General features: G+C 37.7%; 1 protein-coding gene across 1 annotated transcript in view; it reads left to right on the plus strand.

The window, feature by feature from the left end:
* Window positions 1-27,013, plus strand: part of LOC135464538 (low-density lipoprotein receptor-related protein 1-like) — a 187,374-nt gene that overhangs the window by 78,135 nt on the left and 82,226 nt on the right. Inside the window, 21 exon segments of the mRNA XM_064741962.1 lie at window positions 1,551-1,606; window positions 7,109-7,165; window positions 7,168-7,249; window positions 10,271-10,399; window positions 11,389-11,514; window positions 11,668-11,813; window positions 12,931-13,042; window positions 14,231-14,393; window positions 15,118-15,340; window positions 15,588-15,768; window positions 16,530-16,661; window positions 18,173-18,409; window positions 19,034-19,208; window positions 20,659-20,878; window positions 22,852-23,038; window positions 23,652-23,780; window positions 24,172-24,321; window positions 24,694-24,813; window positions 25,364-25,483; window positions 25,815-25,921; window positions 26,551-26,668. Coding sequence (XP_064598032.1) covers window positions 1,551-1,606; window positions 7,109-7,165; window positions 7,168-7,249; window positions 10,271-10,399; window positions 11,389-11,514; window positions 11,668-11,813; window positions 12,931-13,042; window positions 14,231-14,393; window positions 15,118-15,340; window positions 15,588-15,768; window positions 16,530-16,661; window positions 18,173-18,409; window positions 19,034-19,208; window positions 20,659-20,878; window positions 22,852-23,038; window positions 23,652-23,780; window positions 24,172-24,321; window positions 24,694-24,813; window positions 25,364-25,483; window positions 25,815-25,921; window positions 26,551-26,668 — 2,970 coding nt within the window.

The following is a 27,013-nucleotide window of genomic DNA, read 5'->3' on the forward strand; positions in this document are numbered from 1 at the left end:
GAGGGGGGTGTCAAGGGGCCGTAACTCTGTTAGGACGGGTGTGGGGGTATCAGGTACAGAGGTAGTGTGTATGTGTGTGGGGGGGGGGAGGGGGGGGATTAGGTAGAGAGGTAGTGAGAGGGCTGTTAAGGGGCTACATCTCTGTTAGTAGGATGTGTGTGCGTATGTGAGGGTGTGGGGGGGGGTCAGGTAGAGAGGTAGTGTGGAGTAGGATGTGTGTGGATATGTGAGGGTGTGTGTGTGTACGGGGGGGAGGGGGGGCATCAGGTAAAGAGGTAGAAAGAGGGCTATCGAGGAGCCACAACTCTGTTAGCAGGATGCGTGTGTGTATGTGTTTGTGGGTGGGAGGAGGTGGGGAGGGGGTATTAGGTAGAGAGATAGTGAGAGGGCAGTCAAGGGACCACATATCTGTGGATGTGTGATGATTTTTTTTTTTGGATTGTTTTGCTTTTGCTTTTTATTTGACACCATTGGTTTTTATTTGGTTTTGCCAGGTTAATATGCAGATGTGTTTGCATTGTCCGGAATGTTAGTTGTTGTTGTTTTTAGTAGTAATAGAAGAATGGATTGAAAATTTGCATGAACCTGTTTTGATGAAGTAGATTGTAGCCCAATAACTATTGCATTTTGTAAATTTTTTTTTTTTGTGATTTGCATAAAATTATGAATATGTTTTTGCTATTTTTCCCCTTAGTAACAACCCAGACACCCTTCCAAGTTACTGTCTAGGATCAACCTTTACCTTTGTGAACATGCTTTTATCCGACCCACATAGGTTTGGAGTATGTGTCATGAACTCCTGAGGGAGACATGTAACCTCATTCTCTACTCTGTAGGGAATAGCCACATGCCCGCCCCTGCCTTTTTTTCCCATTCACCCCCTTCCCCACCCAAGAGTGTTCCCCCAAAAAGCAGTCCTACCTATGTCAAGTGAGAAGTCACCCCTCCATGCTGTCCAAATGTCTGACACATGTTTAAAATACATGTATGCCCCAGCCCTGCTCTGAACCCAGCATATTTCCTCCAGAGTGATCTCCCTTGAAAATCCTCTCCATTAAATAGACACCTGCCCATTTGCTTTCAATAAAGAAATATGTAGATGATTCTTATTATAAGACAGTCTGTAAATTAAAGTTAATCAGATATTAAAGTGAAAATTATGGTTTAGGGATGAGAAGTGTTCATAACGAATTTGCTTGTAGTATTATTCCTGCACGAGATTATTTCCCATAGTGCATTTGAATTTGAAAGTTCTAAAATTATACATTGGCATACAAGCTATTTTTTCGGTAACATTTTTTGTTCAACATTGCATGGTGTTTGAAACAATGAATTTGCTTGTTATTTGAAGTTGTTTCATTTTATTCTCTTGTTCGGTTTTGTTTCATTTGATAATTTACTCACATGAAAACTTTAGAATTTTCCAGGTATTTCAGTTGCCATGGCTACAAGACGTGATGACTGATGTTGCATTTTTTATTTTTGTTGTCGACAGTTAACTCCCCTGTCCTGTACTAATCTCTTAACTGTCTTGTTATGTTATTAAATAGGCATCACTTATAAGAAAAACAAAGGGACACGACTCAGAGGTCTGTATAATACATGTGTTAGTTGTCTTACTCTGTGTGTGTGTCTCATCTACTCTTTATCCAAGTTATCTCCCTTTGATATCCAGACCAGATCAGACCAGCCAAATGCATGAATTTTTCAGGTTGTAGGCCTTACAATTCGAGCATTGCAGGCAAAATGAACTGGAAGTTGAAAAACTTCAGGTAATCTCATAGTCAAATATCTTTTCATGTGTTCTAGCAAATTACTCATCAATTTGAATAGTCAAATCAAATTTCAGCTTTTGTTTCATGTGATTTGTGCCTTTTGACTAAAATCAAACGACAGTTCAAACAATTTCATTTTGTTAGACTCTGCAAATGAAATCTTAACCAATGATGGTATTGGAAATATTTTTTGCAGTTTTACAGTGTACTTTTGTCAAGGTTCAGGAATTTTTTGGGGCATGAAAATTTTGTTTTATTTTGACAATTAGTCAACTATCTATAGGAAGACCCAATCAAACTTGTTTTCTCTTGCAGCATAAGAAATAATTGCTGTAATTTGTTATTGAATATCAGAAATCAGTTTATGGGAAAGAACATTGGCAAAGTTAGGACATGCGCTGAATAGATTGGGTGGAAAAGGATATAACCAAATGAAAAAAAACTATTTGTTCTTAAGTCCACTTTTGCTTGCAGCGCTTACAACAGATTTTTTACCACTGGTGAATGGTGGTTTCATTTTTAGAGATAATCTCGAAAAAATTTCCCTAAACTAATTGTCAATCATATTTTGAAAACATTTAAATTTTTGCCAAACGAAAAAAACATGTAATGCTGTTCCTTTAAATTAGATCGATTTTATGGTCAAGAATGTCCTGTAAGCCCTTAACAAATTGACCTCAGATAAATTGAATTATATCTTCAGATGCAATATTTGAAAATTTATAAGGTTTTGATGGCTAAACTGTTTTATACGTGGAAGGGTACTTGCCAGAACTGATATATGGTAAAAAATGACCCAAATTTGGGTCATAACTCAGTTGTACATTTTGCCAGATTCTCTGATAGCTCTAATCAATGTAGAAAGGCGTTTTGAGGGAAGTTGGGGGGTGTTTGAAGGTAGGGTGATAAGGTTTTGAAAAAATGTGATCTTACGCTGTAAAAGTAATAGTTTATGGAATTGATTTGCCATTAAAAGTGCTCTCTGTGTTCCAGTGAAATTTTGAGTCATTTACCTTCATAACCTGTCCAGATGACAAACTGATAGGCACCATACCTGTGATCAAATTTGTTTAGGCGACTTGTCAAAAAAATCTCAAATTTCTAGCTGTGTTATTACAAGCCACTGGCCATTCTAACAATTGTGGGGTTTGTGTTTTTTATGCATAAGCTGGCTCGTCTGTCTGTCTGTCTGTCTGTTTGTGTGTCTGTCTTTGTCTGTCTGTGCAGCTAATGTTGTTTGTATTGCTCAGCTCCATCTTTCTGTGTATAATACACACAGCTTCTGCTTACTGTTTTGTGATCTCAACAATTTTAACATTTTCTGATGGCATTAAAGAGACTAGTTACCAGAGATTTTTGGCAAGAAACCCATCAGTGCAGATCCAATCAAATCCTCGATGTTATCTGAGAGTAGCCCAAATAGTTAGCATTTGCAGAATATCTGCATAGTCTTTGCATGTAATACCATTCAGATTGGCAAACAAGCTTGAAAAACTTTTTGTCATCTTGTTACTTTTTCAAACTTTAGCATCATTTTTAACATTTATTAGTTTAGGTACAAATCTAATATTTACTGAAAGGCACTGATTTGAGGTATTCTTTGTAAATACAGAGGATTTTATTCGTACGACTTTTTCACAAAGCTCTCTGGCCTATCCTCTTTAAAGACTCTTGATTGTTCAAGACGAGTGTTTAATATAAAGGTGATGTTAAATGAAGTTTGTTTGAAATCACATGCCAGTGTGACCAAAGGGAGGTAATCTGTTATGATCTGAGTGTCAGGTGTGGTTACACAAAACTGTCTGCTTGGAAGTGTAGAAATCTGGAATAAACACTGACAGGTGTTAAACACTGGTATAATTGATGAGAATTGCAGAACAGAACTGTAGACTTATAGATGGTTAGAACATGAGGAATTACTCAGCCTTTCCGCCTGTTTGCAAGGTGTTTATTCAAGCATATTCGAAACGCATTACTCTGTGTAGACTGATAATTTATTTATTTATTTGATTGGAGTTTTACGCCTTACTCAAGTTTATTTAACTTACACAACCGCGGTCAGCATTATGGTCGGAGGAAACGGGCCAAAGCCCGGTGGAAACCCAGGACCTTCCGTAAATTGCTGGCAGACCGTGTAGACTGATAAAACTATACATTACATGAGACCCTGAATTTGCCGAGCAACCAATGTAGTTTTCAGTGGCTTAGAAATTTGTTAGAATTGAAGCCTGTTGAATCACTGGCGAAACATAAAAATTTAGAGCCACATGTCATGTACTATTTTCCTTTACTTTTTTTTTTGCTAAAAGAGATTATGTTGCTAAATGTCCTCATATTTATGTATTCCCAGCCCCGATAGCACAATTGGTAGAGCATTTTCTTCGGAGGCAGTAGATCCAGGGTCAATTCTGGGTCGGGTCACATCTAAGACCTTGAAAAAGATCATTTAGCATTAAGGGGATAGTGCAACGACTAGTGGATCCGTATCAGTATAATGGCTCGGGCAGGGCGGCTTACTTGCCTTCGGTAAGACGTCTCGGTGAAGCAGCACTAGATAAAAGAAAGGCGGAAATCCGTCCTGCAACAAGAAGGACACAGATTAATGCCTTCAGAATATGCTTGAGTAAACACCTTGCAAACATGGAAAAAGTTTGAAGAGTTACAGTTCTAGGTTTACAGTTTATGATGTCGTAATTCGCCAACCTTTATGCTTGTTATTACTGTTCATCTTGGAATGTGTGGCAAACTGTAGAAATATTTGCTGTGTTTTTTGTAAATTCTGGTTTCGTGCATTTGAACTTTTTGTTTCCAAAAAACAAGTGTTTTAATGTTTCAAAAATATATAACATAGACAAAGAAAAAAGAAATCAAAAAAAGAAAGGTGAATTTGCTGTAATTTTTTTAAACATTACTTTGCTGTATCAGTACATTATTGACCAAAAATTAAAATGTGTAAAACAGTTCATATATTTTATGTATATATATTCAAAAAGGTTGAGAAAATATGATTATCTGAATGGCCTTGTTCATATTTAAAAATATAGCTGGCTTAAATTGTCTGTTGCGTTCTTTAAATGTGTAAATGTAGCTGGCTTAAATTGGCTTTTGTGTTCTTTAAATGTGTAAATGTAGCTGGATTAATTTGGCTTTTGTGTTCTTTAACTGTCTACATGTAGCTGGCCTTAATTGGCTTTTGTGTTCTTTAAATGTCTTCATGTAGCTGGCTTAAATTGTCTTTTGTGTTCTTTAAATGTGTAAATGAAGCTGGCTTAAAAAAATTTTTGTTGGCTTTAAATGTGCAAATGTATGTGTAGCTGGCTTAAATTGACTTTTTTGACCTTTAAATATGTAAAAGGTCATAGCTGGCTTAAATTGGCTTACATGGACTTTAAATGTGTAAATATAGCTGGCTTAAATTGGCTTTTGTGGGCTTTAAATGTGGTGTCATTGCAAGTATAACACACTTTACAAGCTCTGGTTACACATGTACGTGCAATATTGTATAATTTCATAATTAGCATTGTTAAATTCTTAGGCTTCAACAGCATGAAAACAGGATAATGTCCCATGGTGAGATATTCTCTGAAGGGCCCGGTGTGTTGATTTAACTGTCTTATACATGTAATATGACAGTTATATTAATTTAGAAAAAAATTATATTGGAAATAATTTTCCTACTTCTAACAAATTTTTTAAAGGTAAACATGGAGGATTATTTTATATCATCAGTTATCAGAAATTATACCACTTGTGTTTGTTCTTGGCATTGTCTGCTCCTCCTACATCTGCTGGCTGTCGAGTTTATGAAATGACAACATCGTGCAACCAAAGGGAGATTACTCTGTTGCTGTAACAGCCTTTCCTGTACTCAGGATTCACACATACACATTAATACTTTATTATGATGATGATGATAATAATAATGACACAAATTATTAATGTTCAAGCATTTTGAAACTTGCATGGTTTTCTTTCTTAAGTTTGTTTTGAACTTTGATTGTATATATAGCCAAGCAAATTGTGGCTTTACGATGGTCGGTGTTTGAGGAATTATCAGGGTGTATTGGTGAAGTTTGTGCACTTTGTGTCTTATTGGTATATATTAATATACAGACTGTGGTAGTTGTTTATTGTAATGTATGTGTGCTGGGTGATAATTAACCTGCTTGTGCCTGTCTGCTACTAATGATGACATTTAGTACACATGTACCCAGTGACATGTATTTGTACATTGAGCAGAAAAATGGATAACATCACAATTTTCGGATTTTCACTATTGTTTTAATGATGTTTCCTCCAAACCTAATGCTGCCTGCTATTCGTATAAGTGAAATATTCCCGAGTACGGCATAATTGAAAAAAAAACAATCCAATAAATAAGTAAATTTCTTCAGTGATGAAATTATCTTGTAAAATGCATTAGTTAATGGAGTACTGTAATTCTTCATCGTTTTCAACCACTTCAGCACTTCTTTCAGTGGAATTTATGCGTACAATTACCATGAAAAGGATTGTTTGTGCCATTAAATATGCCGGCTTCATAAAACGGAGCAATTGTTTCTCTACACCCCCGTAGTTCTGAGAATGTTACAAAATATTTGTGGCAGAGGCAGGTGGAAAGATTGAAGAATTAGTGTAAAATGACCTTCAGTTTCACGTATGACCTTCAGTTTCACATATGACCACCTTTTTGTCTGATTCGGAGAGTTCTATCTATCTTCTTGATATTTTAAGATTTGTTTGGAAGGTAAAATGAAATCCTGCTAGGTAAATGTAAGTTTTACCACCAAAAGAAGTATATAATCACATTTATTTCCCGCTGAAGATTATTTGTTTGGTTACCCCCATTATCTGTCTGGTACTTTGGACTGAGATGAATTGATGTTTATGCCCCACACTTAACATGTAGTCAGGGCCTCCGTGGCCGAGTGGATTAGCATGGCAGCACAGCGCAGTGACCAAAGACCCTCTCACCAAAGCAGTCGCTGTGAGTCCAGCTCATGCTGACTTCCTCTTTGGCTGTATAGCCTAACAGCAATGTGCGGATGGTTGTGGGTTTCCCCGGGCTCCGCCTGGTTAGCTCTCACCATAATGCTGGCTGTCATCGTATGAGTGAAATTTCTTGAGCATGGCGTAAAACACAAGTGAAATAAATAAATCATCACGAAGTCAAAGAAAATGCTGTTAAAAAACGGCATATGTTAGGGTTGAAATGTATTGCACTGTGTGTGACTGGTACCTTGTATGTGACTGGTACGTTGTATGTGACTGGTATCTTGTATGTGACTGGTACTTTGTATGTTGATTGTCATTGCTTTGGTTTTAATTGACAGGGTGGTTCACCGGATGAGTTCCACTGTCTACCCAATATGTACCAATGTCCGGGGACAGAGAACAATGCATTCCAATAGAAAATATATGTAACGGTGTTACTGACTGTGATAAAGATAGTGCTGACGAAGGGGCTATTTGCAGTAAGTACGCATGTCAGTAAGCCTGATAGTCCAAGACTGTACTAGACATTTTGTTCTGTCATGAATGGCTCCAAACTAACATCTGACCTCGCACTCTATTTAAAAACCTTATGCGATTGCCGTGGCAGTTTGTCAAGGCGTTTGGGACAGAAAATGTCTGTCCAGTATGGTTTCACAGCCTTCAGTTTACAATCACAGATGTTCCTTAGCTTTTTGCCTGTCGATTTACCGCAAGCAGAATGAACCTGAGATTCTTGATAGAGCACAGAAAGCCCTGCTATACTGCAGGCCTGGACGTATTTGACAAGGGCAGATAACTGCATTACCCTAATTCTTCTGAATTTTGAGACAGATATTATTGTGTTGAAAGTAGAATATAACTTTTCTTTACCAGCCTTTTGGAAAAGTAAAGATATGAGTATGTTGTTCATTAGATGGTCTAATCATGTCAGAAAAAAGAAATTCAAAGTAAAGATATGAGTATGTTGTTCATTAGATCGTCTAACCATGTGAGAAAAAAGAAACTTAAAGTAAAGATATGAGTATGTTGTTCATTAGATGGTCTAACCACGTGAGAAAAGAGAAACTCAAAGTAAAGATATGAGTATGTTGTTCATTAGATCGTCTAACCACGTGAGAAAAAAGAAACTTAAAGTAAAGATATGAGTATGTTGTTCATTAGATGGTCTAACCATGTGAGAAAAGAGAAACTCAGAATAAGGATATGAGTATGTTGTTCATTAGATGGTCTAATCATGTCAGAAAAAAGAAATTCAAAGTAAAGATATGAGTATGTTGTTCATTAGATCGTCTAACCATGTGAGAAAAAAGAAACTTAAAGTAAAGACATGAGTATGTTGTTCATTAGATGGTCTAACCATGTGAGAAAAGAGAAACTCAGAGTAAAGATATGAGTATGTTGTTCATTAGATGGTCTAACCATGTGAGAAAAGAGAAACTCAGAGTAAAGATATGAGTATGTTGTTCATTAGATGGTCTAATCATGTCAGAAAAAAGAAATTCAAAGTAAAGATATGAGTATGTTGTTCATTAGATCGTCTAACCATGTGAGAAAAAAGAAACTTAAAGTAAAGATATGAGTATGTTGTTCATTAGATGGTCTAACCATGTGAGAAAAGAGAAACTCAAAGTAAAGATATGAGTATGTTGTTCATTGGATGGTCTAACCATGTGAGAAAAGAGAAACTCAGAGTAAAGATATGAGTATGTTGTTCATTAGATAGTCTAACCATGTGAGAAAAAAGAAACTTAAAGTAAAGATATCAGTATGTTGTTCATTAGATGGTCTAACCATGTGAGAAAAGAGAAACTCAGAGTAAAGATATAAGTATGTTGTTCATTAGATGGTCTAATCATGTCAGAAAAAAGAAATTCAATGTAAAGATATGAGTATGTTGTTCATTAGATGGTCTAATCATGCGAGAAAAAAACCCCTCAAAGTAAAGATATGAGTATGTTGTTCATTAGATCATCTAACCATGTGAGAAAAAAGAAACTTAAAGTAAAGATATCAGTATGTTGTTCATTAGATCGTCTAACCATGTGAGAAAAAAGAAACTCAGAGTAAAGATATGAGTATGTTGTTCATTAGATGGTCTAACCACGTGAGAAAAGAGAAACTCAGAGTAAAGATAGGAGTATGTTGTTCATTAGATGGTCTAACCATGTGAGAAAAGAGAAACTCAGAGTAAAGATATGAGTATGTTGTTCATTAGATAGTCTAATCATGTGAGAAAAAAGAAACTTAAAGTAAAGATATGAGTATGTTGTTCATTAGATGGTCTAACCACGTGAGAAAAGAGAAACTCAGAGTAAAGATAGGAGTATGTTGTTCATTAGATAGTCTAACCAGGTGTGAAAAGAGAAACTCAGAATAAAGATATGAGTATGTTGTTCATTAGATGGTCTAACCATGTGAGAAAAGAGAAACTCAGAGTAAAGATATGAGTATGTTGTTCATTAGATGGTCTAACCATGTGAGAAAAGAGAAACTCAGAGTAAAGATATGAGTATGTTGTTCATTAGATGGTCTAACCACGTGAGAAAAGAGAAACTCAGAGTAAAGATATGAGTATGTTGTTCATTAGATGGTCTAACCATGTGAGAAAAAAGAAACTCAAAGTAAAGATATGAGTATGTTGTTCATTAGATGGTCTAACCATGTGAGAAAAAAGAAACTCAAAGTAAAGTAAAGATAGGAGTATGGTGTTCATTAGATGGTCTAATCATGTGAGAAAAAAGAAACTCAGCATTCGTGCTACAATTCTGAGCAGGCCAGGTGTTTCAAAAATTAGAAGAAATAGGGTAGATTTTTGAATGAAGCGTGCTTTGATGTTGGTTTGGGACCTTCCCTGGCCAAACAAAATTTTTTCACTTCTAACATAGAGCATTCTCAGACTATCTTTCTATCTGCTTTGATATCACATTTTATCACGGTTGTTCCTCCATGATGCAGCTAACCTGACATGCATTCCGTCAGTAATACACTGTTTAGAGTTTCCCAAAAAATGGATTTGTCAAAAACATTGAACAATATTTTTCTGATATGAATCCATTACATTTTTTCTCTGGCGTGGATAAGAGAATTCACAGCAGTGGTTGGAGTGTTGTGTATGGTGTTTTGAAAATCATATTTCAGTGAGACGGCACCAGAAGCATGTCTGCTTTGCTTGCTGCAGGAACGTTAACCCTCATGTAAACAAGGCAGCAGACGTACATAGGAAGGGCTGGCAGCAACCTGCACATGGTCTGCCCGGTTTCCTTCCCACCATGATGCTGGCTGTGGTGGTATAAGTGAAATATGCTTGAGTACGGCATAAAACACCAATCAGATAAATAAGTAAATAAACAAAGCAGCAAATCAAAACCCACTCAAAGAAATGGTTCAAAACTTTTATCACTTTTGTTATGATACTGTGAAAAAGATAACAGAAATAAATATATAACGTGAGGAAGAAAAGTAAAACTGAGGAATGAAATGTTGGTGTTGTTGTTTTCCAGTGCATCAACAGGGGTCGTCCAATTCCAGCTGTGATATTTTGTCGTGTGAGTTCGGGTGTAAAGAAAGCCTTCAGGGGCCTCTGTGTTTCTGCGAACTGGGGTTTGCCCCCAACGGAACTTCATGTATCGGTAAGTCATGGAAAGGTCTCTTGAATCTTTCCGCCACAGACTCTGTCACTGCTTTTCATCATTGCCGTCCCCAGACAGGCTTAACCTTTGTGAGAACCATGTAGTCTAGCTTAGCCTCATCTCTGATGTCCTCTTGTGGGACTACTGGATTCATCAGTAAAATAAAACAGTTTCATGTGTAGAATCGTGTTGTGCATACTTTAGATTCAAAAAATGCATGTGTTTAAAGTATTGTTAGAAACAAAGGTTGAGGCAGAGATTTTGTGTTTTCTGACAACGCTTCCTCCATAATCACTGTATTCCATGACCCCAATAACATCTGAGTTGTTCAAGATTTTGTACAAATTTTGCTAGAGTTGGTAGTGTTATAAAGTGAACATAGAAATGCTATAAGCCATTATGAATCATCCTGATGCTTACTGCGGATGATTGTGGGTTTCCCCTGAGCTCAGCCCGGTTTCCTCTCACCACAATCCTGGGTGGTGTATTCTTGATACGTCTTGAAAACTCCAGTCAAATAAATTAATAAATAAATATTTTTTTCTAACAGACGATATCGTTTCAAAGGCCATTATCCTGGCTATAAAGCCATGAACATTGTGGTTTGTCATTTGCCCCTCCTTGACACGTTATGGTTTGTCATTTGCTTCTCTTGACACATTATGGTTTGTCGTGTGCCCCTCTTGACACGTGGTTTGTCCTTTGCCCCTCTTGACACATTGTGGTTTGTCCTTTGCCCCTCTTGACACGTTGTGGTTTGTCCTTTGCCCCTCTTGACACGTTGTGGTTTGTCCTTTGCCCCTCTTGACACGTTGTGGTTTGTCCTTTGCCCCTCTTGACACGTTGTGGTTTGTCCTTTGCCCCTCTTGACATGTTGTGGTTTGTCCTTTGCCCCTCTTGACACGTTGTGGTTTGTCCTTTGCCCCTCTTGACATGTTGTGGTTTGTCCTTTGCCCCTCTTGACATGTTGTGGTTTATCGTTTGTCCAGATATCGATGAATGTGCCTACGATGGATACTGCGACCAGATGTGTCAGAACTCTGTGGGGTCGCACACCTGTTCCTGTGCATCTGGGTACACATTAAGCGGAAAAAAACATTGTGTGGCAGGTAAAGGTAGGTGGTTTCACTTCTGTATTTGTATTAAAAGTTTGCTTGGAAAAGTTCGTTATTTTTTAAAGCTTTAGGCACTTCTCAAATAAAAAAAATCAAAAAAAAAAAAAAAAATATTCTTTTTCAAAATTTAAAATTCTTGTCCTTGTATTTCAGATTCATGGAGCACATTACTGTTTACGAACACATTCAGCATCCAGCAGACAAACTTGGATGGATCTGCATTGACACCACTGTATTCCGTGTCAGGAAAAGATATCACAGCCATGGATTTTAACTACAGGAACAAAACCATTTGCTGGGTTGGTTTACATTTATGTACATAATAGCTGACCTGCCACATGAAGAATGAGCTACTGCGGTACTCTGACTCAAGGATTTCAAGTTTCTCTCTGTTATGTGGGAAGGTCTGGCGGCAACCGGCCGGGTTTCCTCCCACCATTATGAGTTTGTACAGGGCCAGGAGCAACCTGTGGATGGTTGTGGGTTTCCCCCGGACTCTGTCCGGTTTCCTTCCACCATAATGCTGGTCGTCGTCGTATAAGTGAAATATTCTTGGGCACAAAAAACCTTGAAAATCATTGAAAGTGAAAATGACCTTGAAAGTGAAAATGACCTTGAAGAATTAGCCATCTATATCCTCAGAGTATTAAAAAGACATACATGTATATTGTTTTCTCAGACACGAGTTCTTTAACCAGTGTCTACAGTAGAGCAACTTCAATTATTCTAATGGGGAATTCGTAAAACTCCGTCAAAGGTCTGCAGCAACCTGCAGATGGTCGTGGGTTTCCCCTGGGCTCTGCCCGGTTTCCACCCACCTTAATGCTGGCCGCCGTCGTATAAGTGAAATATTCTTGAGTATGGCGTGAAACACCAATCAAATAAATAAATAAATAAAATTCCGTCCCACCTGTAACAGGACGGTCCAAAGCTATCAACTCTTTGTTCTTTCCTGTATTATGTCACAATTATCGGTGTATATGTGCTGATGGAATGTATTTGAAGTACACACACACTGCAACGTCACCAAAGAAAACGATGCTTTCTACTGTCATTTGAGCCTTCTGTGTAGCTCATCCTCGAGTCTCCAATTGGAAATACAACTGGCAAAGTTCATATCTGTTTAAAAGAGATGACAAATTGATGTCATTAAGTAAAACAGGAAAGTGTTATCTGAGTTTCTACCCCTGTTAAAGTGAATGAGGTGTAAATCTGGCCGTTTGTTACTGAGAAATTAAAAGCTATGCAAGCCTTAGAAAGCCTTTGAGTGCTCATTTAATTAGACCAAAAAGCCATTAAAAAGGACTTGAAATTAATGAAGAGAAAAGTGTTAGAACCCTGAAACCAGAAACTAGTCGTAATATGCATGAACAGGTTGCTGAATTGTCCATGTGTTGTTTTGGTGACATTTTGCAGATATCAAGGACAGAGTCTGTACAGAGCGACTGGCGCCATCATCACATGACCTGTGCAAAGGTTGATAACCCCAGTGAGTCCTGGACCATACGAACCCAGTCAAGCGTTGATTGTAAGAATGAACTCATCTTTTTTTGTTTTGTTTATTCATTCAGCCTATCAGAAATTCTCTATTTTAAGAAATGTAATTATCCAATTTACCTCTCTGTCAAATTCTCTATCACAATTGGTTCATTTTAGTCATGTGATTAGTCCATAGGCTCGTTGCACTAGGCATCTTTTTTTGTTTTGTTTATTCATTCAGCCTATCAGAAATTCTCTATTTTAAGAAATGTAATTATCCAATTTACCTCTCTGTCAAATTCTCTATCACAATTGGTTCATTTTAGTCATGTGATTAGTCCATAGGCTCGTTGCCCTAGGCATCTTTTTTTGTTTTGTTTATTCGTTCAGCCTATCAGAAATTCTGTATTTTAAGAAATGTAATTATCCAATTTACCTCTCTGTCAAATTCTGTACCACAATTGGTTCATTTTAGTCATGTGATTAGTCCATAGACTCATTGCCCTAGGCAGAAATTTTAGCCAATGAAAGTCCTCTATCAGTTCGACGCAATGACCCAGGAACCTCCCACCAATGCATTCGCTGTAGGTTTGTCCAGCTCATGTTCTTCCTCTCCGGCCATTTGTGAGAAGGTCTTCCAGCAACCTGGGGATGGTCGGTTTCCATCATTTGATGGTTGAAGTTTAATTGAGATGAACAATCTGTTCTGAACCCTGTTGTTAAAAACTGTCATAAAATTTACTACCAGATTTAACTTTAAGCCAGGTCTTTAGTTTTGTACTTTGACCCAAATATAATTGTGTAACAGTATATTAAATATGAACTAAATCAGCTGCTGTTTCGTTGGGCTTCTGTACATCTGTATCGGTTGCTGGGTTTTGTTTATTTATTCGATTGATGTTTTATACCGTATATTTCGCTTATCTGATGACGGCCAGCATTATGGTGGGAGGAAGCTGGAAAAATAAGCCAGCGAGAGCTGGACTTGAACTCGCAGTGACCGCATTGGTGGGTGGGGTCTGGGTCATTGTGCCGTGCTACCCCCCTTGGCCACGGAGGCCTTGGTTGCTGAGTTTTGTTTCAAACCATAAATATATGATTTGACTTCATACAAGTATTAGCTAATCCACTTTTGAATGAGTGGGCCCAGCTTGATCATTTCATTGTTGCAATAAATTCCTGATTCTTCAATTCTTATGCTAATTACTATTTCTTCATTTCACGTATTATTCTACAGCTGTTGACCAGATGGCCTACGATTGGCTGACTGGAAACTGGTATTTCACAGACCATGGGAACTCGCGAGTGTTTGTTTGCACAGAATCTGGACAACGTTGTCTGACAGTTATCGAAACTAATGTTACCAAACCAAGAGGTTTAGCGCTGGACCCCCTGAAGGGGTGAGTATTTGCCTTACTGTGTGATGGATGAGAAGACAATCATGGTTAGGCTCCTACCGGCCCTGGTGGGGGACGTCTGTCAGTCAACAAGTCTGCCTTGAAACAGTCCCAGAACTTCTTTTCGTAGTTTTTAGCTGACCTGTACAAATAATAAGGATGTTAAAGTATATGTTAGTGGTGATATCTTCAAAAGTAACCTGTGAAAGGTCATGGGTTTGCCCTGGGTAAAAACAGTTCTCTTGGATCGTGTGACCTGTGATTTAAAATGTTAGGCAAAATTTGTTAGACATTAATTTTCCGATCACTAGTCTCTCTGTGTTCCAAGGCACAGATGCCACGTTTTTCCCTTAGGGACTTAATAAGTTCACAAACGTTCAGCTCCTCAGTTTTCTCCGTCTTTTGTCTACACTAAATAACTTTTTAAACTTTATACCATTGCCCATGTTATAGTAAATGTGATCCCGCAGAAGTTGCCTAACACATTTGAAAGCTGACATGGTACAGTAAGTCTTTGTTCTTACCTTTAGTGATAAAAGATTGTGAAGGTGAAACCCCTCTAGTGAATGTCAGCATTAATATGATATATCTAATAAGTGTTTTAAAGGAATTTTTTATGTAAGTTTCTGATGAGATATGTGGGAAATCATTGTCAATCAAAAAAATTTCCTAAAAAAAATGTTGGGCCCAATTTTTTTTTTTTTAAAACTTCCGTTTTTTGTTGTAGGTATATGTTTTATTCGGACTGGGGCAACCATCCTAAAATCGAACGAGCTAACATGGATGGCTCTGACCGCCAGCCAATCATAACGCAGAAGATTATACATCCACGAGGATTGGCCGTGGACCTGACCAATCAGCACCTGTATTGGTCCGACGCTTACTTGGATCATGTGGAGAGATGTGATTATGATGGGAAAAACAGAAAGACTGTATTCCATGGACAGATGGTAATTTTGTGAAATAAAAATTGTTGTTTTTTTTTAAGAGTTGTTTATTTTCCTAAATGCCATCTTCTCAAGCCAAGGTACATGTAGATTGAGTAGTGTATTGGATATGTATCACCATGGTAACAAAGATCACCTTTTTCCGTAATGCATCAACTTGCATGCCAAATTGATGAATGTTTGATGAGCTTTCATTGAGATTTATTTTTAAATTGTTGAATAATAATTGAAATATAATTTTTTCTTGTAGGCAGAGCATGTGTATGGTGTGTCTGTCTTCGAGAACTACCTCTATCTAGCCAATCAGCATAGCCATGAGATTTTACGAGTTCATCGTTATCCGCATGCCAAGTTTTCTCCGAATATTCTTGCTCGTAACTTAACTCGCCCAACAGCCATTCACGTTTTCCAGAAACTCCGACAGCCAGACGGTATGGAGCTTTAAATGAGTTTTTTATTGTCATTGAAATCTTAACTCATGACCGAAACCGGGAAAATGAGAATATGAAATATTTATTTGTTTAATCAGGGAAATAAAGCCAAGGCATCACCACGTAAATGTTAAAAGTGTCACAAGCTTTTGATCCACATGCTGGGATCAATATCAAGATAAGAATAATTATGATAATTGAATTAAGTAATTATAATTATAGGTTTTAATATTTGATAATGATGGAAAGCTTGTAAAACCTTTTACATTTACATGATGATGCCTCAACTTCATTATCATCATTATTGAACCCATATATGACTGTGAGTCTAAAACAGTGTATATTTCACAGTTGCTGATTGTTTCACTATGAAGTCAAAAGTACTCTATAATATGCCGAATTATTTGGCTTTTTGAAAAGTTTATCACCACAACATTGTTGCAGTATTGCCTAAGTGACATTGAACAGTAATCATTCATTCTTTTATCAGCGGCGTAAAACACCTATCAAATAAGTAAATCGGTCATTTATCAATCTTCGCAGTATTATTGAAGTCTGCACTATTTGCCAGGATGACCACCACACCAGTTGTAGTAAAACAGAGGATTCTTAATGAAAGAATTCGTTCTGTGTGCAGTATGATCAAAATTTCCGCTGAGCATTTTCTTTCAAACTTAGGTATTTATGTGTCACAAAGATCGTGGAAATAAGCTAAATAAATTATGACAAGGAATCTAAATTTGTTGTTGTTGTTGTTGTAGTTCCTGTGAATCCTTGTTCGAACAACGGTGGATGTGAACACTTGTGTTTTCCTGTCCGTGTGGGGGATCAATCCCAGAGGAAGTGTGCCTGCCAGGCGGGATTTCTGATCGTGAACGAGACACAGTGTCAAGGTGAGTCAGAGGCGAGGACACAAAAGATTCAGGGGAGACTATCTGACATATACATGTGCAGTGCCAGGCTGTTCCAGTGTTTCTCAGGGTCATGCTATGGTGTACAAGTCACATTCACATTTCAGCATTTGTGCCTCTACACTCACAGACAGTGACCTTTGAAGTTTGAGGTTGAGTTTTTTTACGATCAGTTAAATGGGAGCACGATTTTCAATGCAGAATTTCGGTGGAACAGATACTTAATACATTAAACATTCCATTGCAAGGTTAAAGCGCACAGGCCGTCAAGTGAAAACTAGCACCCAACTCCCGTGTACTGCGAGATCCCAAGACGTTTCTATTATAAAACACGGACACCATCTAAAATGCGAACATGACTTTATTATTAAATGTGCATGATGACAGCTCAGTATTTCTAGTCCAGTGGCACTTAATTCATTGCTATTAACATCACTGCCTTTTCTTTTCTTTTTACTTAATTCTGCTTAATTAAGCTATGGTGCTAGGGGGTGATAAGTTGCTACTGTTTGTCATTAACAGGAACGGTCAGAATAAAAAACCCTAACTTGAATAGGTAACTTGAAAAGAGGCTGTATTTGGCTCCATTTGCCAACTGTCACACTACCGTGGCTGCTCTTGTTTTACTCTTCATACCGTAGCCTTTTGTCTGGCGACTAGCTCACTACTAGCTCACCTGAAACCTTCTAGTAATTCCATGAAGAAATGAACGGTGTCTTGCCAGGGTATGTATGGTATAGATCACACCTGTGCGATATGTGTCCGTTATTTGAGCACAGGGCTGCTCCAGTTTTGGGGTGGATGTGACCACCCTTTCTGAACAGATTTTTAATGACCCAAATCCTTAATCACATATACTATTTTCCTGACCTTTGTTGCATGGGAAAAAACTTTTAAAAGACAAAATTTAATTTTTGTGAAAAAATACACGTTGTATTGACATGAAAGCACAAATCTTGGGATTGCCCAAAATAAGTATATTTTTCTCCAGGTATTAGATCAGTGTTTTGGAAATACTTGGTCAGATCAAATGAACTGCCTGACCAGACCCGACATTTGTTTCTTACATGCCTTATGTATGGCTGGGTATTACTAGTAGTCCTGTTGATAAATATTATCAACTCTAACTGATCAATAAGTTTATTGGTAATTTATTTGCGTCACCCAGTCTGCTCATTTTTCAAATTTCTGCCCAACCCTACCTTTGCTTCACTTGGTGCTCAGCACTGAGAGACTATGGGCAAGGAAACTGGTTGGCCGGGTGACAGAATAATGTGACTAGCTGTGTTGTCATGTATGGAGTCTTCGGCATGATACTTCAGTAGCGGCAGCACTTTTGGCGGCATGGACTCGCCCTGCTGCAGAGTATATCTGCACACACCTATTGACTCTTCGTTGTCATATGACTGAAAAATTGTTAAGTACAACATAAAAACCCCACCATACACACATACATACCAATCCTGACTGACATGGCTGTTCTCTGATTTCAGCTGCGAATGCCTCACAGTTTCTGCTGTATGCTAACAGTCGCCAGGGCATCATCCACGGCATTTCTCTTAACCTCAACCAACCGGGGGAACTCATGACCCCAATAGAAGGCCTTGACCGACCTCTAGGTCTGGCCTTTGACCCTATGGATAAGGTGATTTACTACTCGGAGATTGGAAAGTATCATATCAGCAAGCGGACCCTGAATGGCAATTCAAGTCAAGTCGTACTCAGTGAAGGTAAGGTTTTAGCTGTATGACGAGAGGCTCTATGGCAGGAAGACAATGTTGTTGTTGTTACAGAAGGTTTTGTTTTTGTCCCTGGTCATTTTTAAATGACGCATGTATCATAGCTTGTGACTGCCAGTGCTCTTTCAAAACTCTGTACCTCTCCTTCATACAGGAGTGAGTTTCCCCTAAACCCAGTGTCCTTCCACCATAATGCTGGCCACCGTCATGTAAATGAAATATTCTTGAGTACGGCTTAAAACACCCATCAAATAAATGAAAAAATTGTGACTTAATTGTACTGTATTTTAAAGTTTAGTTCTTGGTGAGTAAATAAATACAATTCATTGCAAACTTCTGAGCCATTGAAAATGTTTCTTGGCAGATATAATAATGACTAGTCTGTCAGGCTTGAAAGTAAAGGCAAAGAAATGAGCACTAAATACTGCCCAGGATCACAGATTTTAGGAACATGAACATCAGTTCTGTCAGATGAATTGCAGTGATGTTTTGACGTCATCCTGATTTCTGACATCACATCTTGAATGGGTTACACTGGTGATTTGTTGTCAAGGCGTTTTAAAAAAAAAAAGCTGAGGAAATACAGCATCATGTGTTTTATTTATCCATGTTCAGGGATTACAAGCGTGGAAGGCCTGGCTATTGATTGGCTGTCACGGAATCTCTACTGGACAGATGACGGGAAGAAAACCATCAATGTGGCCAGACTGCATGACTTTTCAGTTCGTCTGGCAATCATTGAGGAGGATTTATCACTTCCGAAGGCAATCGTACTAGATCCTGTGGACAGGTAATGTTTAGAATGTTGTCTTTAAGCTCTTTGTGTACTCGAAATCTTCAACCTTTTCAACCACCAAAGCAATAGTGTTAGTGGAATTTATGCATACAACTATTATAAAAACAATTTGTTTGTGTTATTAAAGATACAAGCTTCGTAAATCTGTGCAAATGGTTTCTCCACACCCTATAATTCTCTCAGAATGTTTCAAAATATTGGAAGAATTAGTGTATATTTTAATAATTGGCTATTTTTTTTGCATCAGTGGGCTTAAAAGAAAACTCTTGTAATAAGTTTGTTGAAAAGTGCTAATATTACCATAAAAATGCTACTATACTGAGTCAGCATGTCAGGAGTGCTGTGAGCTCACGGAGATATGGAAGAGACAGGGTGGGGACTCTTGCAAACTAATGTAGCTAGAAGGGGAGATTTTACAGTACTTACTAGACTGAATACACATCTCATGTAACCGGCTGTGTCGTCCCAAAGCACTGTTAGCAGCTGCCATAACATCACGCCTTTTAGCTGCATTAGTTCGCAAGAGCGCTCACCTTGTCCTGCCTCAAACTGCGTGAACTCACAAGATTCCTGAATTGTCCACTCGGTTTATTATTCAAATTATACAAAATCAAATTTAAAGTGTACATAAATTGCACTGAAAGTTGCTCTCTTATATTTGTGAAAATTTTGAGTAATTAGGGTGACTTAATAAAGGATTAGGTACAAATTTTCATCGATGATCTCATCATAGGATGTTGTATCAGTGTGCCTGTCAGCCTTATCTTTGGTTTCTGTGTAAAATTGCCCACAAAAAAAAAATTGTTTTATAGAGTTTTCTGAAAGTGAAACTTCAGATCAAATCTGGTTTGGATGTTCAGCAACTGCCTTGATTCTGATTGGGCATTGTGTTTGCATAATTGATGCTTCTGTAACGGGAGCAGCTTTCCAGTGCTTATGCTAGTAGTAGCTAGCGGGAATTTCCCTTTAGCTCAGTTGGCGCTGGACGTCGACTGCAGAGACCCGAATTTGAATCCTTGTGTGCCCCACGTAGTGAAATTCTTCAACCATTACACTTCAAACAGTGTCTGAGTTCAATGAAAAAATGACAAGCTTAAAGTGACAGGCTACATTGAGTATTCTAGAAATTTCTGCAAGTTACAACCTGCAAGGTGTACGCTAGTCATTCATTTGAGTTTTGGTCTTGCTCCAGGATAGCGTTTAATACTGTAATTCTTCAACCTTTTGGCATGTTTGCAAGGTATTTATTGCAGCATATTCTGAAGGTAATACTCGGTGTAGACATAAAATTATACTTTTAAAATGAAAGCCTGAAACTGGCTAATCCAACCAGTGTGGTGTCTCCATAATCAAACTGAAAGTTGCTCTTTCATTTGTGAAAAGGTTGAAAGAGTAGGGTAACACAGATTCACAGAAGTTAACATGTTTTTTGTTCGTTTTTCAGGTATATATACTTTGCCGACTGGACCTCTCAACCTATCGGCAGTATTGGTAAAATTGACCGAGCCAATCTTGACGGAACAGATAGGATGACACTTGTCGATAAAAAAGTCCAATGGCCTAGCAGTTTGTTTCTCGATCATGCGAAAAGGAAGCTCTACTGGACGGATGTTTACATTCAGACAATCCAGTGTATTGATGTGGACAATCCCACCAAAGTTATGGTGAGTTTTATGGGCGGATTGAGCTTCCCGTTACAGCTACATACATGTAGAAAGGGGAGGTAATGGGATAATAGGCGGTTCAAGCTCGATGTTACGGCTACAGACAGGTAGCAAGGTGAGGTAATGTGATAATAGGTGGTTTAAGCTGGATGTCACGGATACAGACAGGTAGCAAGATGAGGTAAGGTGATATTATGCAGTTTGAGCTGGCTGTCATGGCTACGTAGCAAGGTGAGATAATGTGATAGTAGGCATTTTGAGCTTCCTGTTATGGCTTTGTACGTGTAGCAAGGTGAGGTTATGTGATAATAGGCAGTTTGAGCTGGCTGTCACGGCTATGTAGCAAGGTGAGGTAATGTAATAATAGGCGGTTTGAGCTGGTTGTCACGGTAATGTGGCAAGGTGAGGTGATATGGAGTACCCCAGACATATTAAGATTGAAAAATGGGGAAATTTTTCAAAGTGTAAATGGGGAAACCATGAAAACGTCAATATCAGACAAAGTGTAAATGGGGAAATCATAAAACTTCATTATCAGACAAAGTGTAAATGGGGAAATCATAAAAATGTCAGTATCAGACAAAGTGTAAATGGGGAAATCATAAAAATGTCAATATCAGACAAAGTGTAAATGGGGAAATCATAAAAACGTCAATATCGGACAAAGTAAAAAGGTGAAATGAATAATTGTTTCATTTTTGAATTTTTTAGTGCTGGCTCACCCGTAGGACACAAAATAAATGTGATTATCAAAACTGAACATAAACAGGCAAATCACGGCCATTCGAAGAACATGTCCAGCTATTTTAATTTATTTATGTAGAATTTTTTTTGTTCTATAAAGCCTTCAAGCTAGAGTAAAAGACGGTAGCCTTATCAGATGAAATAATATCACCTAACTTTATACTTCATAAGAATTTTCCTTATGTGTCTTTAGAATATTTTAAAAGTAGTACATTTATGTCAATCTGGTATCTTTGAATTATTGTAATAATAAAGTTTTAATGGCTTTCTAAAATAATGTGAACCTGTGGATGGTCGTGGGTTTCCCCCAGGCTCTGCCTGGTTTCCACCCACCGTAATGCTGGCTGCACCTGCTGATGGTCGTTGGTTTCCCCCGGGCTCTGCCCGGTTTCCACCCACCGTAATGCTGGCCACACCTGCTGATGGTTGTGAGTTTTCTGCCGGGCTCTGCCCGGTTTCCACCCACCATAATGCTGGCTGCCATCATATAAGTGAAATATTCTTGAGTACGGGGTAAAACACCAATCAAATAAATAAAATAATGTGAAAACCCGAGAAAACATTATTTGTGAAAAATAATTCCTTTCGTGCCATTTCTTGTTTCTGTAAGAAGTGTTTTTGGGCACGGTTTTATTTATTTATTTGATGGTGTTTTACCAGTCAAAAAATGATTTTCAGAGGCTGCATTTTGAAGCTGGATTGGATAACATAAAATGTATATTAATCAAAACTTCTCTTTATTTTGTGAGTGAGGATTCGGTGTAAACACTAATGTGGTCAATAACAGTAATTGTCTCTGTACTGAGAAAGTTGCTCATTGAATAAATAAGAGTTTTGATCCATATAATCCTATGCAATCCAAGAATATTTCACTTATACAACAGCTATAGCGGTATGATGGAAGGAAACTGGGCAGAGCCTGGGGCAAACCCATGACTATTCGCAAGTTGCTGTCAGTCCACCCCACATGGAAAGCCAGCATGAGCTGGGGTTGAACTCACTGTTGAACTCACTCCGTGGTCATTGTACACTTTAAACACCTATGAAGGAAGTGACTAATTTAACTTTTATTTAATTTTTTTTCACTTTATGTGCACTTTAAAGATCATTGAAACAATAAATAAATTAATAAAACCTTCAGCTGTGGCAATGTCAGCTATATTGTGTAAATGTGTGTGCTATATCTTTTTTCATCTCTTTTTTTTTTTTTTTTGTCTTTATATCACCAGAGTGTTTTATCCTCCGAAGCCATTTCCCGCCCGTACGGAGTGGTCAGTGTTGGTAACATGATCTACTGGACAGAACTTGCTCAAGGTCACATTAATGCCTGGGATATGACCTTGAACCAAACCCATACACTGAGATTAGACAATGCCCCACTTTCACTAATCCTTGTCGAAACAAAAGTCCCTGAAGGTTAGTATGCTTGAAATAATTAAAACAACCGCCTGTAAATTGACAGTCTTTTTTTTAACATGTTCAAAGAATTGAATTCATATTTTTATCAATTCAGTTCAAAGTTCAAGCCAACATTTGCTGCCCATTTTATATTTCTCTTGTTGATATTGAAATGCTGAAATATTGAGTGAAAATGAAGCTATCGTTTCTTTAAGTTACACTACTTGTGTATTACAATAATTCTTTAACCTTTTCACATGTGAAAGAGCAACTCTCAGTGTAAGTTGTGCACATTTTTAATTTGATTTTCAAGACAAAACTACAATGATAGGGTTGGAAAGTATAATTTTAACAATCTAGTACAAAGAATATTTCCTTTACAGTCTGCCTGAATAAACACTTTGCAAACATGTTAAAATGTTTAAAAATTACAGTATCCTTGATCTCTGCTAAAATTCACATTTGCTTTTATATTGCCCACATCTACTTCCACTAAACTTAGTCAAGAAACAAATAAAGGTTTCATTGAACCTTAAAGGCTCCAACATGCATGTTGACATTTGCCATATCTTACATGACTTTAGCCACGTCCCATTAAGTTTTTCTCAAAAACTTCTGCGCTGTGTTTCAGGTTCTAGCAACGGGTGTTCTGTGAACAATGGAGGATGCAGCCACTTGTGTATTCCTGACCCCGACGCGAAAGGCAAATGCTTCTGCCCCGTTGGACTAAGGTTGACCGCAGACGGTTTGACATGTGAAAGTGAGTAGTGGGAGACAGTTGTCTCCCCTGACAGTAAATGAAAGTGAGTAGTGGTTGTCAGAGAGTTGTCTCCCCTGACACTAAGTGAAAGTAAGGAGTGGGTATCAGACAGTTGTCTCCCCTGACACTAATTGAAAGGAAGGAGTGGTTATCAGACAGTAGTGTCCCCTGACTCAAAGTATGGTTCAGTTTAACGAGAAAATGATTTAATTCCTTCTTCTCAAAACTTTTGATCAATGAGCTCTTTTCTCAGATATTCTTTTGCAACTTTTGGGACATGAACAGTTTTTTGCTCTCTATGCTGTAGTTTTTAATATCATAGTTTTTGATATCGTAGTCTTTGGTATCGTAGTCTTTGATATCATGCGTATTGCTGCTGTTGTTGTTGCAGTCATACCTGGTGTGACCCCTTCTTCTCACATATGCGACCACAACACAAAGTTTGAGTGTGACGATGGCAGCTGCATCAACAAGAAGTACAAATGTGACGGCAAAGTGGATTGTAAGGACGGCTCAGATGAGGACAAGGCCACAACCTGTGGTAAGAACGGATAACAAGAAAGATTTGTCATGACTGAATCATTTGAGGTGGAGTTAACAATGAAAACTCAAATTTTTACTTTATACAATGGTCATCAAGGTTATAAGTGGAAGAAACCACAAAACAGCTGAAAGAAAGAGAAAAAAACTTGTGTACCTGAGTATTTGCTTGTGTAAGCAATAGTAGAGTGACACAAAGGCAGTATTTACATGTACACCTTGGTTGCCATGACACTGGGTGATAAAAAAGGACTGATAAATATAATACTAAATAAATTTAAAATAAATATAAAAAATATATAAATATCTGAATTTAAAATATATTAATTTTTTCCAGAAAACTATTTTGTCCATGTTTATTTGTATGTTTCAGCAAACCACGACTGTCGCGAGATGTTCAAATGTGAAAGTAACCAGTGTATAAACCCGTCGTGGCGATGTGACGGGATGTTTGACTGCCGTGATGGAGATGACGAAGACAACTGTATAGGAAGTATGCATCAATCAATAAATGATTAAATCATTGTTTCTTCTCCGGTTGTACATGGGATGGTCAAATTTCCCCACGGGCAGTGCCCGGTTTACTGTCACCTTAACGCTGACTGACATCGTATCAGTGATTCACTCATGAGCATGCCGTAAAACACCAAACAAACAAACAAACAAACAAACAATGATTTTGGCTTAATGCCACATCAACAATATTTCAGCCATATCTGGGTGAACTATGCATCAAAAGTTGCAAAATAAGGATAGACATATACTCCCCTTACTGTGAAGTCTTCACTGGCATTATGCCTTCAGTCAAATTAATGGTACAAATTAAACTGAAATAGAAATTTGAAATTAAAATCAAATTACTGGCATACATGCACTCTTGATTATAAAAGGTCAAGGATCTTGTGTGATCAATAATGATATGAACATTGGAAGAGCAGTATCTATCCTGTAGGCACAATCCCTGTGGTTGTCTTTTCTGTAAGTCAAATCCCTATAGTTGTCTTTTCCTGTATTAAAATCTCTGCTTTTTGTGAATTTCACAGAGACCACCTGTCCACCTGACCACCAGAACTGTAACAATGGCAGGTGTATCCCTAATCAGTGGTGGTGTGACCATGAAGAGGACTGTCCCGAAGGAGAGGATGAGAAGAACTGTACTTCTTGTAAGATGACACCAAATATTAAAATATCCTGAAATTCCTAAAGAAGTGTATTAAACGTTTCAAAAGACCTTAGTATTGAGATGTATATTTTTGTGGGGGCTCTCGCTGCAGAAGGGAAAAAATTTATGTTGAAGATTGCATATTGTTTTTTTTTTCTGGAATGTACAGAGTTATATTGTACATATAGTGCAGTTCTTATAGGAACTTTGTATAGTTGAGTGAAAAACTTAAATCTGGATGAAAATTTATATATATTTGGGTGTAAACTTTTTATATGCGGGTGAAAACTTGAATCCAGATGATTGTAAAATTCCCTTTCATCTCCTCACAGCGTATGGCACTTGCAGCACTGAACAATTCAAATGTGACAACCACCAGTGTATTCCGTACGCCTTCAGGTGTGACAGGGACAGAGACTGTCAGGACAACTCTGACGAGGTATGGCACAGGGAACAAATAAGAAAAGAGGGAGGAATATTGTGTTTATATAATCAGTGGAGCTACCATATCTCACCTAAAGTTTGGCATGTTAGAAATAGAGTGAAATGGTATACAGTAAAGTTGTTCAAAATGTGATAGCTGACTGTCGAAAGTTCTTGTATTTAAGCCAAATCAGCACTTGAAAGTATTAAGGATTTCTTGACTTAAGATCAAAGAAATGTGTTTTAAATGCAGATAGACTGTTTTATATGTAAAATTGCACTTTCTAAAGTTCACAAAAGTCTTGATGCTCTTGATATCAACACTAATTTTATTCTAGTAAGAAATTAATCTTCACAAAAAATTTTTTAATGTGACCCTATAAGGATAAAAAAATCATAATCAAGAAAAATGTTTTACGTTAAAAATGTTTAGCTTAGGGTAAAATATATTTTTTGTTACTGTGTCTGTAAATTAATGACTTGAATAAGTGGGAATTTTAACTGTAGGCTACTTTTAAAATAGGTAGGTAAGGTAGATTTAATAACCATTAAAACGTGTATGAACTGTTGTGATTCAATTCCACTCTGTAAAGTTGTGGACAAAGTGTTGACTACAGACTACACAGTGTTTTTCTTTCCTTTTAGTTTTTTTGCCATTATCAGTGCGACTTCCGCTGTAAGAACAACAGCATGTGTTTCCCGCTGGCCTATGTCTGCGACGGAGACTTAAACTGCGCAGACGGGTCTGATGAGGTGGATTGTCGTAAGTTTTTCTTGTTTAAGACCAGATTTTAATTTATGTACTGTTCGATCGGTGTTATAAAGCCATACTCTACTGAGTTCTCCCTGTTATGTCTCGTCTCACACTTAAATTGTTCGGAAAATCTTGAAATTGAACATTATGGCAAAAATTCTAGACACTCTACAGTTACTTTGAAAATGGCAGTTGTTATCCACTGCCAGGAAGCTGTAGTTACAACTATGTATTGTTTGATTGGTGTTATGAAGCCAAGTGTTGAAATACTAGAACATGTGAACCCAATTTTATCAACAACTATCATTGCTCATGGGGCCTTGAAGACAGTAAGCAGCCATGGCACTCATTCCC

Source organism: Liolophura sinensis, chromosome 4 (genome assembly GCF_032854445.1).
Source record: "Liolophura sinensis isolate JHLJ2023 chromosome 4, CUHK_Ljap_v2, whole genome shotgun sequence".
Lineage (NCBI taxonomy): Eukaryota > Metazoa > Mollusca > Polyplacophora > Chitonida > Chitonidae > Liolophura > Liolophura sinensis.